The 13,212-nt window shown below is 43.1% G+C and overlaps 1 protein-coding gene and 1 long non-coding RNA gene across 3 annotated transcripts in view; one reads left to right on the forward strand and one right to left on the reverse strand.

The window, feature by feature from the left end:
- The first annotated feature begins 446 nt into the window (after window positions 1–446).
- Window positions 447–8,570, forward strand: prodhb (proline dehydrogenase (oxidase) 1b). The gene is made up of 15 exons (XM_088376108.1): window positions 447–851; window positions 2,442–2,644; window positions 3,515–3,540; window positions 3,833–3,940; window positions 4,042–4,106; window positions 4,184–4,300; window positions 4,369–4,448; window positions 4,603–4,684; window positions 5,435–5,527; window positions 5,616–5,762; window positions 5,839–6,014; window positions 6,152–6,250; window positions 6,332–6,420; window positions 6,911–7,011; window positions 8,099–8,570. Exons 1-15 carry the CDS (start codon window positions 561–563, stop codon window positions 8,186–8,188), a joined length of 1,767 nt encoding a protein of 588 aa, XP_088232234.1. The 5' UTR covers window positions 447–560; the 3' UTR covers window positions 8,189–8,570.
- LOC148397309 (uncharacterized) overlaps window positions 8,099–13,212 on the reverse strand; it is a 157,842-nt gene continuing 152,728 nt past the window's right edge. For both annotated transcript variants that reach the window (XR_015858602.1, XR_015858597.1), the window contains one exon: window positions 8,099–8,184. This is a non-coding gene — a long non-coding RNA (uncharacterized LOC148397309). The remainder of the gene's footprint in view (window positions 8,185–13,212) is intronic.

The following is a 13,212-nucleotide window of genomic DNA, read 5'->3' on the forward strand; positions in this document are numbered from 1 at the left end:
TGGGAATTAAAAGGTCATCATCACATGCATTGTTGTTTTAATGGCATTTTAAAAATAGGAAGACTGTACCCATACAAAGAGCAAAACAAGCTGAAAACTACGACTATTAGTCTATTTTGGGGTGAGTTATCTTAGGGAGGGGAGGAGGCGGCGTTCCACCCCATCGGCCTTTGCACGCCCCTGCACTACTCCCAACCTTAGGCACCCTCAGTTACAGATGTTGTTCATTCTTTTACAACCACATGATCTATTCTTATTCTAGTTTAAGTGACTTTTGGGGCACGTTCTTTGTTTATTACGTTCTTTTTGATAAAAACAACAACTTCTCTTGACCCCCCTTCCTGTTGTCCTGTCTTGCGCAATTATTTTGAGAACTACTTTTGCCTTTTTCTGGGTTGAAATCATTGTCGAGTAACGGTACTACTGCATGTGTGTGCGTCAAGGCTGCAAGTCAGCAAAGCAACTTTGCATCACGCAGACACTCCCACCGGTGCAAACGAGAGGACGAACCCCCTCGGCCTTTCAAAACACGCCGGAGCTGGTTGCAGCGGTGTTCTCTAATGTTACCGGCTGTAGCTGTCACGCGAGCCCGGGCTGAGGCGCCCCTCAGGCGGCTACTCAGCAGCCCGAGACCGCGGCTCCCTGGCAGCCAAGCCCAACACACGCAGGTGGACGTGGGTGGTCGTCGAAATGGACCTGGTGGCAGTTCGGGACGGGCCGGCGGTGGGATATGTGTGGATTTTGAGCAAACCAGAGAGGCTTATAAGAGCAAGGACTCGTTGGAGCTCCTGAGAAGTCTGCTGGTTCTCAAAATGTGCTCCTTTGACTTCCTGGTTGATAAGAATCAAGAGGTAAAGTTTTACCCTGGTCCCTAATGCCATTGCAAACCGTTTTCATGTTATACATGTATATATCGTATATATATGATCTATTTATTTGTTGGCTTTAAACAAAATATCATATATGATCTGCTGTACTAAACTTAGGAAACTCATATGAATCATCCACAACACACTGAACACTTCATACAGTACAGTACAGTACAGTACAGTGGGTGCCGAAACACAAAGCAGCATTACAAAACAAACATCCATCATCCACAGTAAGAACTTTCTGTACCCTTTCCAGACAGCACTTTAGGTAGTATACCTGAACAATAGCCGGAGCTCCAGACAGGCTCTAAAATTTGAGACTACAATTTTGCAACTACAATTTTCGTCTTTTCTAACAAAGAAACAAAGTGAGACATCGCTGTTGTGGTCCTAACACTCCAATTTCAAATACTGGAACACAAACAATGCAGCAAAATATACAGAAAGACAGCTCACAGGCATTCATTTATAATTCTTTGCGTCTTCTTATCAAATGATGACTATATATGCATGCGCCACCTCCTCAGAAATGACAACCAAAGATCATGTCATTTATCAAAAGGCCTTATTCTTAGCGTCTATATGAGATGAGCAAAACAACTTCAGGTTGCGTGTGAACCTCAGGCAAGCACGTAAAACCCACCTCTCAAATTACAAGTTGTTTTTCCAGGCAGGTCGGCGTCCCCATTTGTGCACACGCTACTTTCATTTAGCGTCACCCTCTCGTCACAGTTATCCAGTCAGACTAGCCACGGCAGATCTTTTGGATTTTCTACCCTGGAGAACGTTCAACATGTATAATGTAGTATTTAAAAGCAATTCGCTTTGTTGCGTCTTTTAACTCTGCCAATGACGGCAATAGACGTCACGGACCTATTTGAACTGGACCGGCAGTGAAGGAGTTAAAAAAAGCGCAAATTCTAATTCAAAAAAGCATCACAGAATGTACCGCGTTTGATTTCGGAGGTGTCGCTGCACTTTTCATTCTGTTCAGGTTCACAGTGAACTTGGAGACAGTCCCAGAATCTTTTCGTTTGCAGGCTGTATTATTCTATATTCATGAGGTATATATATATATATATATAAAAAATAGATTACAGTGCTTTCAAAAGGTTCCCCTTTAGCTCTTACCACCTCTCACATTACTGGCTGAGTTGAAGGGGTTATGTATTTTTACGTGTCCTTGTTTTAGAAGAATTTCTACCTGGCATAAGAAGCTTCTCTTCCTCATTAAGGTTCGTGTGGCTGCTTTAAAAGTCTTCCGCAAGCACTTTTGTCAGGCAAGACTGATGCCTTCAAAACATGTCGAGACGCAACCAGTCGCTGCAGGGACATTGTGAGTGACGTGAGCGCCGGAGCGTCTCCCGTCATCCGAGTATTGTCAAACACTCGTGATCAGGTGTCACTGGTACCGCAATGTTAGAATATTCAATTAAGCGGGAAGCCAAGCAAAAACAAACCAAAAAAAAACGGCTCTGCAGTGGTTATTTCCAACTCACCACACTGAATGTGTTTAAATGATTCATGAAAACTCTCAGGTTACATCATCTTGTATCTATCTCTGCTCAGATAATGGATTTGGGGAAGAAGGTGTTGGGTCGGAAAGCCTTTGATCAGCTGATGAAAATGACATTTTACGGTCAGTTTGTGGCCGGCGAGGATCACAAAGCCATCAGGCCGCTCATTCAGAAGAACCTGGCCTTCGGTGTTGGCTCCGTACTGGACTACAGTGTGGAGGAGGACATCAGCCAGGAGGAGGAGCCACAGATGCAGTAAGAAAGTTGCACCCAAAATATTCGGGACAGCTTTTTTCGGTAACGGTCGTATTGGTTCTGGGAAATTTAATTCGGTGGCATTATTATCTTAGGAGCAGCTGAACTCATTCCCCCAAAATATTGAAGCCAAATACAAACAACAACTTGACATTTCAAGATACAGGACATGTCTCACTTGTTAGTAATTTGGTCACATGAGGCGCGCGTGGCAAACATGTGAGTGCTCCATTTGGACCTTCAGAAGTCACGCAGCAACGCCTTTGAACAATGCCTCATTCTCTTATAACGTCAAATGTTTAATGGAGGTCAAAATGAAAGCGAGCCGTACAAGTGTCGAAGTGACGCTGACGTAAGCTGACAGCTGACTTCAAGTTCAAACGTTGCACACATCACAGACAAACATCAGGTAGCCCAGTGAGCTCTTGAGCGTACCATGTCTTCTATGATAGAGAGTTTTGCGCTAACGCTGACTGCTATTTGGGATCGGTCCCAGTTTAAGATGAGGAAAAAAAGATGCTTCCACCACCACTGGCGGAGCTAGGATTTTTATTCCTTGCATGGGGGGGGCCAAGTCAGGGTATCCTTAAAAAAAAAAAAAAAAAAAAAAAAAAAAAAAATACAAACCCCCATAATTCTAAGGCTCCATCTCCATTTTATCACGAGAATTTGTGCAAATGTACTTGCCTGGAATATTTATTTACATGGAATAAATTTGTGTTCAAAATAAATCATTGGTTGCATATGTTTACTGGGATCCTGCTTGCAAAAAAATAAGGTGAAGAAAACAGCTGAAGCAGTGTAGATCAAATGTTGCACATCCAACTCTAATTGTTGAACTGATTAATTCTCTTATTTCTTTTTATTTAGCTCAAGTGCAGCCAGTGGAGATAAAGGTCAGTCACCTCACACTCCATTGTCTTGCACACAATTGATAGTACACTGCCGTCTTTATTAGGTACGATTGCTTTAAAATGTCCTTCCATAAAAAGCACATTCTCTGTCTCATACATTTTGTTGTTCCTTTTTTGTTTTTTTTAATCAGACAAAAATGGCTTTTGGGTTTAAAGAATAGAAAAAAAAAAAACGAAACGCGCAGCTTTCATGATATAATAATAGCTAACAATGTTGATTAAGATTGAGCCTTAAATCTGTTTGACTGAAGGTACTTTTTGTTGTCACTGTCAGGCGAGAACTACAAAAACACGATTGGTGGCTCCCAAACATATTTCTACGCAGATGAAAGCAAATGCGACCAACATATGGAAACCTTCATGAAATGTATCCAGGCATCTGGTAGGCAAAGTTGTTTGTTAGCATTAAGCTAAGACATAGCTATGGGATTCTTTTGAAATAAAATGCTGTGAAAATAATACAATGAAGTCTATCCAACATAGGAGGGAGCTCAATGGACGGCTTCTCTGCCATCAAAATGACCGCCCTGGGCCGACCTCAATTCCTGGTGAGATGTTTCAGATATCAAAATAATCACCCTTCTTGTTGTAGCTTTATGCTCACCTGGTATCTTTGTTCTTCAAGCTCCAGCTCTCTGAGATCCTTGTGAAATGGCGTCGATTTTTCACCTTCTTGGCATCCAAGCAGCGTCAAGATAGCGTAGATGTCTTGGAGCAAAAGTTGGATCTTAAACAGATGCAGGTGACTTGGTTATTCTCTCATTCAGCTCGTTACGTTGCTACATTTTTAATGCCGATGTCTCCATGAAGGAATTTTTCAGCAGTGTGGGTGCGAACGATGACTTCTACAATGCGTTGACTGCACGCAGTGAGGACGCTTCAGGGTTAGGGTGAGATCCTAACCAAACACAAAACTCCAACAGGATCTAATATCTGCGATTTATGCTCTATATGACACATATCTCGTAGCTAAACCGTAAACGGCTGAAAAACAGCTTTTTTTTTATGGACGCTTGTCATATTGTTGATGTTCTGTTTTGGCAGAACTATTGACCTCCTGGATTGGGAGCGCCTCTTTGATGACAGAGCAAACCTGGCAGACCTGCTTGTTGTCCCCAATGTTCAGGTCAGTCAAGCTGAAATACACAAGTCAAAACTCAGCGGAGCAAGACTTTGGACATGTATTTGCTTCTCTCTAATGGAGCCAGTAGTCTGTGCAGTCTACTATGTCGTTACAATTTCCATACTAATAACGTGATTTGTGTAAGGCGGGTTTATCGATAAGACAATAATTTGTGCTAGCATGTTACTTTGGCTCGTATGCGGGCTAATATGATAGTAAATGAGCCTCATGTGAAGATGGTTTTGTTTTTATTAGTTGGTGCTAGTGTGTTATTTTGGCGAATATGCTAGCTAATACTATCAATGTGATGGTAGTTTGATTGTATTGAGTTGTTTAACTACTCGTTTAACTACTCATGATTGTGTACATGCTCGCTGCATGCTGTTGGTACTTTATGATCCTCACCGTGCCGCCATCTTGTGACATCCACACACAATATTTGCAAAATTGTGGCTGAGCTCTGAAGTGAAATTCTATAATGACTTCAATCTCAACAAATCCAAAATGAGATAACACCCTCATTCGGACGATCACCAAAATGGAAACCCGCCGTGCGTTTTGTACCGAGCCGACCCTGACAAACCAATCGATAAAAGCGCACCTGTTGCCTTTGAGCCTTGGGCGGAGGTGATTATACTAATGGAATCACACTTTGTGTTAGCGAATGATAAGGAGTTCAATTACTACCTGGTCTTTGTCATTCCATTAGGAGCCATTAGTATCTAATGCTCTTCTTCTTGCTTGTTTGCTCAGCTTGGTCAACTGGAGCCGCTGCTAAAAGACTTCAGCGCGGAGGAGGAGGGACAAATGACAAGGATATTGCAGCGTATGGAGACTTTAGCTGAGGTCATCTGTCAGAGCCTGACACTACTGTTTGATTACTATGTGTCAAACATAGTGGTGACAAGTAGTGACTTTCTTTTTTTCAACGCAGCACGCTGTAAAGAACGGCGTCCGCTTGATGGTGGATGCGGAGCAGACCTACATGCAGCCGGCCATCAACAGACTAACACTGCAAATGCAAAATGTTTACAACAAAGACAAGCCGGTCATCTTCAACACCTACCAATGCTACTTGAAGGTGGCAAATCACAATTGATGTAAACTGTCTGCTGCCGTGAGAACTTGAGTTGGTGAGCTTCAGCGTTTGTGCGCAGGACGCTTTTGACAACCTAACGTTGGCGGTTGAGTTATCTGGACGCGAGGGATGGCATTTTGCCGCCAAGCTGGTGCGAGGGGCCTACATGCACCAGGAGCGGGAGAGGGCCTTAGAATTTGATTACGAGGACCCCATTAACCCTGATTACGAGACGACCAACGTAATGTACCACAGGTAAGCGTGAAAGTAAAAGGAAGGATCTTGAGCATCTCCTGATTTCATAAGCTTAATTAGCTTGATCTTTTTGTAAAGCTGATGAAGTGTATACATGATTTTTTGGTTGTTGCTCATCTAAATGTTCTTCTATTCAGATGTTTGGATTACGTACTGGATGAGATTGCCCGCCACAGGAACGCCAATGTCATGGTGGCTTCCCACAATGAGGACACCGTGAAACACACTTTGCGGAGGTACGTTCGAACTTTGCCTCTTGTGAATCTTTAGTCACGCTTATCTCTGATTTATTTATTTTTCTTCTATCTGGCCATCAGAATGAACGAGCTAGCATTATTGCCCAGAGAAAACAAAGTTTTCTTTGGCCAGCTCCTGGGCATGTGTGATCAGATCAGCTTCCCGCTAGGTGAGCAAAACACACATACACAAAGTCACAGCTAACCTTCCGACATATTCGAGTCCAAATTCCGCCTCGTGAGAATTGGCTGTCTGACCATGAGCGCGGATGGCAGGCCCGCGCGGGGACATATATAAAGCGAGGCACCTCGGCATTGACGAGTTGTCTCCGTGAGTTGCCGCTGTCGGTTTTCGTTTGTCAATCACGCTGTTCTACTCGAAAGGGTCTCGCATTGGTGTAAGCTTCTTTTGTGGTTTTCCCGAACAAACAAAGCAACCGTTGCAGAAAGGCTTTTAAAAAAAAAAACACCTTTACAATATGTACTATGAGCCTCGTTCGTCTGAACGTGACCTCAAAGTGGCTAACGGATTAGCCAAGTCTTTTCAAGTCACGCGCATTCAGTCACAGATACTACGGACGGTGACCTCTAGTGGACAAAATAATAGCCGCACCTTACATTTCCCCTTTTGGTCTTCTTCCATTTGACTTGCAACCCCAGGCCAGGCGGGTTTCCCAGTCTACAAGTACGTCCCCTACGGCCCAGTGAACGAGGTGATGCCCTACCTGAGTCGGAGGGCCCAGGAGAACCGAGGCTTCATGAAGGGTGAAGGAATGAGGTCGAAATACAAAAAGTCCTGCCTCGCTACAAAAACAGATATGCTCAAACCTCATTGAATAAAGTACATAAGCAGACAAGTATATTCACATATTAAATAAATAAAAGAAACATTTGAAGCATATAATTATACCTACACACCAAATCAATAAAGAAGACATAACTAGACATTTTTGATAAGTGGTGATGAGAAAGGTTTTTATAACTTTATGATCTGATATATATTTCTGAGGACTTTGAAATAACAAATGACTTTTGATATATTGCCTAAATACCTTAATGACCCTTAAGGAACTGTGGAATGCATGCCTGATGTTTTTTCTCTGAATCATGGACATGGCCGCAGTCGTCTTGACCGTTCAGTACTTGATTGTATCTTATGTTTTGACTAATGCTAGACGCCAGTTTTTGATTACTACTGAACGTTCTGCACAGAGGGAAATATCTTGACCTAACAAAGAAAAAGATACGGTTGAATGCGGTACGACAGTGTATGTCCGAGATTGGAGGAGAATGTTCACAGGAAGGTCACATGGAGATAAAACCAGCTGGTGCCAGAAGGAGCCACCCGAGAACTCGGCCAAAGATGATCGCCAAGGCCGAGATACGGGATGGAAGACAACAACCCCCTCCACACACACACACCAACAGCCCCCACCAACACACCGAATCGCCCATAACCAGCACCACTCGCATGGAAGCAGACTCTCCTTCGAACTTGCCCCACCCCGAAGACTCATCGCCCATCAATCCCGGCCCACAATGTGCTACTGAATATAAAACTGATCTAACAACCTTAGACTTTGCCCTTTTCTGAATGGAGACTTTCCGCTCTTGAAGGGCCCAGCGCTGTATTGCACTTTCCTGAAAACAGAGCTTTTTGAACAAGAATTGTGATTGAACTCAACCAAGCTGTCTAAGTCTAATTTCTGCTTCAGTGTCTTTGCATTTTCCTAAATCTGAAGAAATCAAACGAGCACGCAGTGAGTAAATTGAATAACAGGTGATTGGCAAAGGCTTTTGCCGTGAGGCGCAGATAACGCGCTCCCTAAATTGTGGACAAAATCCAACAAGGGTGCCCAAAAGGAAAGAGAACTGTTGTGGAAGGAGCTCAAACGCAGATTGGCCTCCAGGGAGCTTCTCTATCAGCCACTATACTGAAAGCAGTAAAAAAGAAAAAAAGAACTTGTGTCAAGTTTTCTTCTCTTGCCGTCTCTTTCCTGTCTTTATATTTCTCTGTCGTGTATTTCATTCTTTTATTTCTCCCAATGCTGTGACAGCCCCATCACTTGCCGATGTTTCCCACATGCTCCATCCCCCTTTACATTTATGTCCATTCTTCATTTCGCCCTCCTTTTGTCTGCAAAGCACTCGTATCAATCAAGTGGGCATCTTAAGTGCTCCGACTGGACTCGTGAAAATGTCAACAAGTCCTGGGCGGTCGTTCCTTTTCACGCACCTATTCATCACGCACAAGGACAACAACGCGCACAACTAAGAGGTTTTATTTAAATGCTAATAAATGCATTATCTGTGTTGTTCATCCATTTTTTAAAATAATGGACACTAAGATGCATATGTGTGTTTTAAGCCTTTTCAAGAGCCAATGTATCCTCATGACGTGGCTAATGTTGATTTGTGCCTTGTGCTCAGTACTCAGAATCTTCTTTTTGATACAAATGCCTGGAAGTCTGCGTGCTCCTTTTTATCTTGGCCCGAGACAATACTCGCATGCACAAATGAGTGGGATCTTATCATGTTATCAGGACGCTTTTATTATTTCACATAGTTATTGTTGTTAGAATGCCAATGCAGGCTGCGTTGCGATGACGCTGTTAAAAAAAATATATTAGAGCCACCGTTCTAATATAATTGCGGGAAGTAAATCTCACTCTCGGTAACGAAACCTTATTAACGTCGCAGAGGCAGAATTGTTGATACGCTTCATGGTCTTGCATCGGATCTCATTATTTTACGCAGGTGCACCTAATGACGTGGCCACTGGGTTGGTTAGCTCGAGTAGTGAGTGAGCTCAGCTCAAAACAGACTCAGCTATATCGTCTACTTCAATAAAATCATGCAGCACTTTTACACACACACACACACACACACTATATATATATTTATATTTACATATAATTTTGTTCCGATCGCCAACTTGAGAAGCTGCTGTTCAGTTTTGGAGCTGCCAGTCTTGCTGTATTCTATTGGTTTAATTAAGAATGGCGTTCTTTTTTAATGCAAGAGGTGCCTTTTGGCCATTCATTGGCCAACAAATTCCTTCTTACAAACAGCTGCAGTTTTCAGTTAGGAAGATAATTTTGTGTGGGAAAGGCCACAAGTCAGGAGACTCATTCAAAGCAGCGTGGGCTCAGCAAATTCTCCCTGCATTAAAGCACGCCAGTCGGCCAAAGCTAATTTACTTTACATAATGAATGTCGGCGACCTTGCGTTATACAACTTTTTTTGGGTATGCGTGGCTCACATAGTTGTGCTTGTTGGATCGTGCCCTTGGGACAGCAAAACCATCCACAGCATTTTTTTGATTTTAATTCACACACGACTTGATCTGCAAAAAAACTGCCGATGTGAAATGGGCTGAACAATTGAAAAGACCAGAGCAAATCTGATGGATTTACACGCCGCCATTTGGATTCAAGAAGCCAGTAAATCACCAACTCGTTTGTGGGCCAAAATGCAGACAGACACACAATGACAACAACAACAACAACGCAGGGAATGTTTGGTATTTTCTTTCAACAACAGAACAGGATGAATGAGATGACATATTACATTTATTGATTTTATTCAAGACGGTGCTTGGTGATTAGGACAGCTGTCTCGCAGCTCTAAGATTCATGGTTCGAATCCCAAGTTGGGGGTTTTGTACGTATTCTTCGTGCTTGGAAGTGTCGTGTAAAAGAAGCTGGTCCTTAGTAAACTTCAGTAATGTATCTTGGTTGTTTGCATAGTAAAGGATAAAGAATATATGGCTGCAAATATTTAGTTTTCAACCGACGTCTTCCTGCATTGCTTGCATTCAAACCACCATCGCTAAAAGGGTTTTAACACCTTGACGCCGATGCTAATCATTAAACTGTCTATAGCTTTTGCTGTTTGTTAGCATTACGCAAAATAGACTCGGAAAGTTTGTGTTGAACGAGCAACTGCCTTTTTTGTGTGTACATGGAATAGAATAATAATCGGTGACTGTTTTCTTATCAACAGAAGCGACAACGAGAAGGTCAAGCTAATACATATTTTTGTGCTCAACTACCTTTTGTGGAACAGGTTGACCTCAATACATTTAAAAAAAAAAAAGTTCAACTCATCCATACAGTGTCGTCAAGCCACCATTTTCCCATGTTTTCCTCTCACGCGGGTCCGAATCATTATATTTTAAGAAATGATGTTCTTCATTGAAGCTTTTAATAATAAATGCGATGAATCGGTCGGCCAAATGAGAGGATACGACCACATCTGTACCCAAGGAATCCCCCCGGCCGCACGGCAATCTAACGTGAGCCGGCGAGTAAACAAATAAGTCCTGGGAGTAAACACAACAGATGGGACAGACGATGACTAATCTCACCGGCCTGCGCCGAAAGGCGCAACATACCGCGAATAATAAAACGCCGCGGAGGGGTGGAATGCAAAGTGTGTGAGTGAAAATGTGTGTATTTCAGTGGACTCAATCATCTTCAATCATCTTCACTGCTTCAAAGTTATTCAAATCATCTACATACTTTGATTCTTTTCCAGGCAGTCATCATTACTGGAAAGTTTGCTTTAAAGGAACGACTTTTCGCTGAGAGTGAAGCTGTCAAGGAGCAATTCTGTGCTAAAGTTGTGGGCAGCTCCTCACTTTGTTGTTTTAATGAGCTTGGACGCCTTATAAAGGTAATTAGCGGGAAGGACTTAAGTAGCGATGACAGTCGACAGGGCTACATCCCCTTTAAGTCGAATAAAGTCTGAATTTACGTCACATCCATTTTTAAAATCAAATTTTGTGATCAAAAGTAAATTAAATATAGTGGTCAAAAGGTTCTATGATGAATAACCTAAGACGAGAAAACTGCGTTGATACTGCAGTGACACTCATCATGGCTGTTTTGATTTTTGGAGAGTAAAGAATATGATTTGGTTCAGAAAAGTAAGTGCACAATACATGTTGAGTTTCAATGAGTAATTAAACGTTAGCTGTGTCAAACGTTGACATCATTCTTACACGGCACATGTATGACAAACGCTCCCCCCCGCCGCCGCCGCCACCACCACTCGACACCTAAGCCCACTTTTCTGTGCTGATGAGTGGCGTCCATGTATTATAGATCATTAGACCACTTTCATCTCCTCTCTTTGAGATGCATGCTGTTTTTCCTTTCAAAGCAATGGGCTCGGCTCGGCTCAGCACGAATTAGCCTCGAACTGCGAAAAGAAGAACGACGTTTGTGCGTGAGTGCGACCACAGAGAGAAGAGTTGAGAAAACGTGTGGAAAAGAAGCCATCTCAATCCAACCTATTTCACACCTGTGTTGTGAAACACACAACACATCCCCAATTGTGTTAATGTACCCGTTCATGTTTGTATTTTTAACGGCACTTGAGGAAAACAGGTTCAGGTTGTTTATTACGGTTCACATTTTTCCCGTGACTGTCATGATTTTTTTTCCTTACGAAAAAAAGTGAGAAAAAAGGTAGACAGTCATAGAGTTCACACTCGTCTAGACCAGCTTCAAACACATGCATTGATTCTTCTGCCATTTATCATGTCCATCTGTCTTAGGGTTGAGAGATGATTTGGAGAGGCTCAGTGTTTTGGTCATTAGTTCGAACTCACGGAGTGGCGCAGCGGTGAAAAATGACTCGGCTATATATGATGGCCACCTGTTGTTTTGCCAAGAAAAATAACAACATCCTGCAACTGGACACCTTGGCCCACTGATTGATTGACAACGTGCAGGAACTTGTGCACTTGTGAATTAATGTGTTCGGAGAAGACTGACACGGTCGAGCTGGATCCCAAGAAACAGCAGGCAGGCAGGCAGGCAGGCGGAACAAGAAGGAGCTGATTGGTTTATGGGGCACAATCCAACGTGAAAGACAAATGAAGTATTTTATACACTAATAATATATAAAGGTGAGGACTGTAAATACCGTTATTCCTGAATCCACGGGTGCTTCGGAAGCTTAAAGAACCGTATCATAAAGTTTGCCTTTCATTAGTTCCGAAGAATTGTTTCCGAATCGGAACAATGAGGAAATCGAGCAGTGTGACGGAATTGATAGCGTTTGGCCTTTTCAGCTCTGCTGTGCCGCCATCTGGCCACTGTACCTTCATAAAGAAGCAATGAGTGGGAAAAGGAATCACGTGGATCAAAAAATGATTGCAATAATACACCTCATGCAAATTACAATTTGAACGGATCCACCTTCACGTGACCTGTCCACTTAAGGTTCAGAACTCAAGGGAGAGAGAGAGTTGAAGGAATCCGTCCCAGCAGAGGCAAACGATAGAGAACCCTCGGCCCGTGTATTTAATAGAGTGGAAAATAGGTGAGAGGCGAAAAGAGAGCCGGGTCAGCGCTATGAACTCATTTGATCCGCCTCCAAACAGGATAGAAATAATTGTGCGTTCTATTTGCGGCAAGGTGAATCACAAAGCGCCTCCTCCCTATTCCTACACAAGCTCGCGTCGTGCTGAGCGTGAGTCGGCAGCTTAGAGCATCAACCGTACTAAGACAGAGAGGGAGCCCAAAGTGGCATGTCTTCATCGATTCCTCCTTCTAACTTGCCTTTGTGGAGGATTTGCGCTCTGCTTGGGATAGAGAGAGGTCATGTGAGGGGGAGAAAGGTCACCAGCGTATCCGCTGCACGTTTACGGAAGCCCGGATCTTCTCTCAAGCAGCCGTCGTGACGGCGATATGAGGAAAGAGAACCCACACGATTGTTGATTGAGTATCTGGATGGGAGCCCAAGAGAGAAGGATGGGTAATGCCAGTCCTGAACATCGGGGGGCAGTAGTAATCTTCAGTGCCTTCCTTGTACGGTTTGCCTTAGCTTTGTGTGTGAGTGTGTGTGTGTGTGTGTGTGTGTGTGTGTGTGAGGGATCCACAGTGGCACTTCTCCAGCACAATCCTCAGTCCTAAAAAGCGTTTCTTTTAAAAAGGCTGTATGAAAATTCT

Source organism: Syngnathus floridae, chromosome 5, assembly GCF_059516105.1.
Source record: "Syngnathus floridae isolate MCC-2025c chromosome 5, RoL_Sflo_1.0, whole genome shotgun sequence".
NCBI classification, from domain to species: Eukaryota; Metazoa; Chordata; class Actinopteri; order Syngnathiformes; family Syngnathidae; genus Syngnathus; species Syngnathus floridae.

What these genes read in the sequence shown, in the direction of transcription:
- prodhb (XM_088376108.1), top strand. Translation starts at nt 561, where the DNA reads ATGTTACCGGCTGTAGCTGTCACGCGAGCCCGGGCTGAGGCGCCCCTC. An exon ending in GAGGAGGAGCCACAGATGCA is followed by an intron (nt 2,645 to 3,514) that starts GTAAGAAAGTTG and finishes CTTTTTATTTAG; the next exon opens with CTCAAGTGCAGCCAGTGGAG. An exon ending in GAAATGTATCCAGGCATCTG is followed by an intron (nt 3,941 to 4,041) that starts GTAGGCAAAGTT and finishes TATCCAACATAG; the next exon opens with GAGGGAGCTCAATGGACGGC.